Raw genomic sequence first — 6,000 nt, 5'->3', positions numbered from 1 at the left:
GTGTGTGTGTGTGTGTGTGTGTGTTCCCCCCAGGGTGTCCTTGCCTGCGTTGGTCTGTGTGTGAGCTGTCCATGAGCCCAACACCTGAGTCCCCAGGTGAGGCTGGGGGTGATTCTTTGCCTGTGCGTCTCCGTGTTTGTGATGTCTGTGTATTACCCTGTGAGTGTGTGTATCTGTGCACCTCAGAAGAGGGCAGCTGCAGAGGGGATCTCCCTATTGGTGACCCCCCAGGAATGGGTGAGAAGGAGACAATATGCGTTTCTCTCACCCCCAGGCTCAGCCTCTTCTGCCTCTGCTCCTTCCAGCCTCTGGTGGTTCCATCTCAGGCCGGAAGGATGGATGGAGTGAAGGGTTAGTTCACAGAACCACAGGCCAGGGGGGTCAAAGGGCTCTGGATGGCAGAGGGGATTACACAGTATAAGGAGAGGTGTCTGGGGAGGACTCCGGGCCCCTGGGGAGGGGCTGGGGAACAAAGCTCCTGGGTCCCTGGGAAGGGCTCGAGGAGTCCTGCAGGATTCCTGGGCCCCCAGAGGGCAGGTCCCTCACTCACCTGCACTGGTCCAGGCTGGGACCTGCAAGTAGCAACAGCAGCAGCAGCATTGGTGGGAGGAGAGGCAGTGGGTCCACTGGAGGGTGCAGGTGAGGGATGGTGTGGCAGGCAAGTGTCGTCACCAAGCTGGGCTGCCCTCCCCTCTTCTCCATTCCCCAGACACCACACTTGCCCTGCCTCCCGCCTCACCCCAAGTTGGGCAGAGGCAAGCCAGGCAGGAGCAGACCCCGGGGGCCACATGGACTGTTCCTCCTAGGCCTCTATGTCCTGGTCGTTGACTGGGTCCCAGAGTCTCTGGAGCCAGGAGGGAGAATCAGGCCCTGGGGCAATCTCTGATGGGGGTTGGGGGAATTACGAGGGACAGCATTTAGCACTGGATCTTTCGCAGAATAAATGCACAACAGACTCACTGTGGATGCTGAGTCAGTATTTAATTTGCTTCAGCCCCATTCTGAGTGCTCAGCTGGGCAATCTGAAAGGAACAGGGAACTTGGAGGAAAGATAGTGATTGATATTAATTTAAAAGAACAAAAACGCTGGAATGTTGACACTCCTGGCTCTGTTTCAAGTCAACTCTCTCTGCGTTCCTCTCCTCACCCTCACCATCGTGAGGAAACTGAGGCCGCCAGGCATTTGGTCAATATCACACAGTGGTTTCTGAGTTTATTGCCAATTACATCTGACCAAACTCCTTCTTCCGGAGTTCACTTCTTTTTATCTTGCCAGTGATGGTTTTGGGCAGCTCTGAGACAAACTCCACCTGGTTGAGGATAAAGCAAACACATTCTGACTAAGTCCCCCCGTCATTTTCTATCAACCCTCAGCTCTCCTCCTTTGCCCTCTCCCAGTCCCTTAGACAGGCTGGCGCCATGTGGGGGCCTTAATGGGGTCCACCATTTATATCAGATTCTCCTCGGACCTCCTGAAGTTGGATGCAGCCCTTTGATGTACTTTGACCAGTGAAATATGAGTAGGAGTGAAGTGTGCCACCTCTAACAGAAAAGTTGGGAGTCATTGAGACAGGCCACCCCCTCTGTCCATCTCTTCTAGGACTCTGGGAGGTACCTACGTGGTGGCTGCTCCTTTATCCTGGTCCCAGGATGAGGGGATGTGGAGCAAAGGCTCCGGGAAAGCTATGGTGGACAAGTGGCATGAGCAAGAAAGACACCGTCCTCATTATAATCCACTACAACTTTGGGACTGTTTGTTACCCACAGTAACATGTAGCCCTTCCTGACTGGTACACATCCTCTATTCTACTCTCGATAAAGCATCAGATCCTAATGTTGGCAGCAGGAACTCTGTTGTCAGATACACATGGGGTTGAATTCCAGCTTCTATTTACTCTAATCTCAGGCAATTTACTTTGAGTCTCTAAGCCTCAGTTTCCTCTCTGTAGACTGGGATGATTATCTCAGGTTGTGGAGAGGATTAAATGAAATAATAATGCATGTAAAGCACTGAGTCCAGGGCCTGGTACACACAGTAAATGCTCAATAAACGTTAGCTATATAGCTTTATAATATGTATTGATTGTAAACATTCAGACAATGCAGCAAAGTATTACTACAAAAGAAGGAAATTTTAACTTGTTCTTAAACAAATCAGATAGCGCTACGTATGTTCTTTCTTAGTCTGCTTTTTTATCTCAATAATATATTATTGTGATATTTTATGTTAGAAATCTGCATCATCATTTTAAATTACAGAATAATATTAAATTCCATGAGTAATTTCATCATTTCTCTATTGCTGCACATTTTTATAGGTTGTGCACAGCATTTAAAACAAATGAAGTTGAACAAAAAACATCAGAATGTATTACATGTTGTTAGGGTAAATATCATTTTGTTCATTTTTGTTTGTTATGTATGTTTATGTGTATTGGGTTGCAATATAGAATGTATTTCTCACGACAAATAATGTTGTTTAATAGTTTGGAAGTTGCTGGTTTGGGTGTCTTTTTCAAATTTTGAAAGATTATAAATAACCTTCTTGGATATCTTCGGGCAATTGTCCAATTTTTTTCTTTAGGTTGACATGCCAGCAATGGATGAGTTTCTGACACAGGATCGAGGTCCATCCGATTCAGTGGGCTCCCTCATACCCCTAAGCTGAAACGCTTCTTCTGCAGAGAAAAATATTAGTGCTCTTGGCTACTTAGGCTTCACCCCAGACACTGCATGAGACTTGAGGCAGTGGAGCCCCCGGAACCACTCACAGGGACCAGACCCCATCCATCTGCTCTCACTCACCTTCCTTGGGTACTTGTATGGGGCTGTCACTGACTTCACATGCTGCTGCAGCTCCTTGGTGAGCTGGTCCCGATCATGGGACAGGAATTTTGGGGTCAGGACAATGAAAGCCTTCACTACCTGCAGTGAAGAAGCAGAGTGGAGGCTCAGGGCGAGTGACTACCAAATTATAGTTTAAGGAGTAAATGCTTGGGACTTCCCTGGAGGTCCAGTGGTTAAGACTCCGCGCTCCCACCACAGGGGGCGCGGGTTCGATCCCTAGTCAGGGAACTAAGATCCCGCGTGCCATGCCACACTGCGCGGCCAATAAATAAATAAATAAAAATTTTAAAATAAAGAGTAAATGCTTACTAAATTAATGGGAAAACAAACTGACAGTAGAGCCTTTGGAAATCCCAGGTTCAAATCCCAGTACTTCCAATTTCCACTCTTTGCCTTGGAACATTTCTTAACCTATCTTAATGTCGATCTCCTTCTCTGCGAAATGGGGAGAGGACAGGTTCATTCCTCATTGGGTTTATGTAAAGATTCCATGAGATGATACACATAAAACGTGAAGCCAGTTTAATGTATTGTTATTCCTTTCATTGTTATCATCACCATTTTCACTATTATTGTAGGTAGAGTTCTGTGGGCATTTAATAATAGTTAAGACCTTGTGGGCATTTAATAAATGTTGGTAATTTATTAGTTTCCTATTATTATTTATGTCCTCATTTCATTTCACAGGGACTGTACATAGAAGGTGTTCAATAAACACTTGTTGAATCAAGGATGCATGCTCTGGAGCCAGAGTACTCAATTTCCCACCACTTATTAGCTGTGTAATCCAGGCAAGTTATTTAACCTCTTTATGCCTCTGTTTCCTTCTCTGCAAAAAGGTATAAAAGGAGTCCTTAATTCACTGTGTTCTGTGAGGATAAAAGAGCTGACACCCAGTAAGAGCTGATGAACTACTAGATGGCAGCAGCAGCAGCTTTCACAATCAGCATCGTTCCAGTCACGGATGAGGCCACAGTGCCCCCTGCTGACCACGTCGTGTAAGTGCACATGCACACCAGCCATGCCCTCCCTTCACCCTAGCTCCAAGGCTGGGTAGGCATGGCCTGGAAGTTTTCCCCTCACCTGCCTTCCCAGCCCCACACCCAGCCACGATGACCTCCACGTCCCGTTCCTCACCTCCCCTCGGATCGGGTCGGGGCTGCTCACCACAGCGGACTCAGCCACCGCTGGGTGCTCTGCCAGGGCGTTCTCCACTTCTGCCGGCCCAATGCGGTACCTGCAGGACCAATGGTTCCTTCTGAGCCAATTCCTGGGCGAGGGTAACCCAGGCCCTCAGATCGCATCTTTTGGAGAGACACATCTTCCCTTGGCATGGAGGGTATCTGTCACAGGGTGCCAGAGGTCTGTGTAATGGGACTGAAGTGTGATGTCCTGAACATTCCATGCTAAGGAATACAAGGCTCAGGTGCTCCCCAGGGCTCCTCACCTCTCGACCCCAGGTGAGGGAGGTGAATGCTTCATCCTCGCAGAGCTCTGGGGCTTGGCTCAAGCTGAAGCAGCTGCCCCTGGCATGAAAACTCTTGCTTAAACATTTGTACAAATTTTACACCCTATGCCTCACTATATCAGCATTTGTTCTAGAAATTTAAAAAAACAAACTCAATTTTCCTGAAATTCCCAAGAAAACATGTTATTCTAGTGTAACGTGTCACTTTTTTTCTTTATAAATCATGTAAGAGTTAGGAACAACAGACTTGGAGTCAGACCGCCTTTGTTCAAATCTGGGCCCCACCCTGTACTGTCTTTGAAACTTCAGGCAACGTTTTTCACTGGTCACTGACTCCGTTTCCTCATGTAAAATGGGCAAGATCATGGGAATTCCCTGGCGGTCCAGTGGTTAGGGCTACGTGCTCCCACTGCAGGGGGCACGGGTTCAATCCCCGGTCGGGGAACTAAGATCCTGCATGCCACGCAGTGCGGGCCTCCACACCCACCCCCTCCCCACACCCCAAAAAGATAAAATAAAATAAGATGGGTATAATCACATCTACCTTACAGCATTGGGAGGTGGATCGTACAAAGCTCTACAGAGAGTACTGTCACATAGTACGTATTCCATACAGGTGAATTTTGTTGTTGTTGTTGTTGTTATGTGTTTCTGTGACATGTGCTTCATGAGAGGAGCACACAGAATAAGCTCCCTCAACAAATAGGGACCAAAGTAAAGCTTTCCTTCCCAGTGCCTTTAAATTGCATGATGTCTTACTTTGGTTCATATTAGGCTGAGAGTCCGTCACCGAGGCATGAAGGAATGTCTGGGCGTGCTACCTCCCACCAGGCTCGTGAGGGCGGTACCTTCCGGCTCAGGGTCAGCCACACCTACCCGGAGGCATTGATGACATCATCGGCCCTCCCCAGGAACCAGAAGTAGCCCTCCGCATCAACAGTTGCTCTGTCCCCACTGTTGTAAAAGTCCCCACACTCCACTTCGGCTGTCTTCACCGGGTTACTCTGCAAAGAGAAGAACACTCCTCTGTCGAAACAGTGAGTTTAGAGATGATGAGCTACAGCAATGGGCTCGGATCTGGGTTTGAATCCTGCTTCTGGCTCTACCTGGCACCTGGGCAATTTTTATAATCTCTCTGAGTCTACTTTCATTACGTGCAAGCACTCAATGCATGCTACTGGTCGATTAGTGAACAATGTTAAACCATTTTTTTAAAAAATTGTTATTTATTTATTTATGTCTGTGTTGGGTCTTCGTTTCTGTGCGAGGGCTTTCTCTAGTTGTGGCAAGCGGGGGCCACTCTTCATCGCGGTGCGCGGGCCTCTCACTATCACGGCCTCTCTTGTTGTGGAGCACAGGCTCTAGACGCTCAGGCTCAGTAATTGTGGCTCACGGGCCTAGCTGCTCTGCGGCATGTGGGATCTTCCCAGACCAGGGCTCGAACCCGTGTCCCCTGCATTAGCAGGCAGATTCTCAACCACTGTGCCACCAGGGAAGCCCCTAAACCAATTTTAAGAACAATTTTTTTTACTTATTTCATTTATTTGTTTATTTATGTTTAGCTGCGTTGGGTCTTCGTTGCTGCACGCGGACTTTCTCTAGTTGCGGCGAGCGGGGGCTACTCTCCGTTGAGGTTCGCGGGCCTCTCATTGCGGCGGCTTCTCTTGTTGCGGAGCGCGGGCTCT

The 6,000-nt window shown here is 48.2% G+C and overlaps 1 protein-coding gene across 3 annotated transcripts in view; it reads right to left on the bottom strand.

Moving 5' to 3' along the window:
• Nucleotides 1-956: 956 nt before the first annotated feature.
• Nucleotides 957-6,000, bottom strand: part of LOC137750645 (acyl-coenzyme A synthetase ACSM1, mitochondrial) — a 45,119-nt gene continuing 40,075 nt past the window's right edge. For all 3 annotated transcript variants that reach the window (XM_068525072.1, XM_068525073.1, XM_068525071.1), the window contains exons 11-14: nt 5,192-5,319; nt 3,985-4,084; nt 2,806-2,925; nt 957-1,310 (exon numbers count right to left, since the gene is read on the bottom strand). In XM_068525072.1, the coding sequence (XP_068381173.1) occupies nt 1,224-1,310; nt 2,806-2,925; nt 3,985-4,084; nt 5,192-5,319 (435 nt within the window). In that variant the 3' untranslated portion in view covers nt 957-1,223. The remainder of the gene's footprint in view (nt 1,311-2,805; nt 2,926-3,984; nt 4,085-5,191; nt 5,320-6,000) is intronic.

Source organism: Eschrichtius robustus, chromosome 16, assembly GCF_028021215.1.
Source record: "Eschrichtius robustus isolate mEscRob2 chromosome 16, mEscRob2.pri, whole genome shotgun sequence".
Classification (NCBI taxonomy): Eukaryota; Metazoa; Chordata; class Mammalia; order Artiodactyla; family Eschrichtiidae; genus Eschrichtius; species Eschrichtius robustus.
Note: the sequence above shows the minus strand (reverse complement) of the source record. Positions and strands in the feature narration are given on the sequence as shown.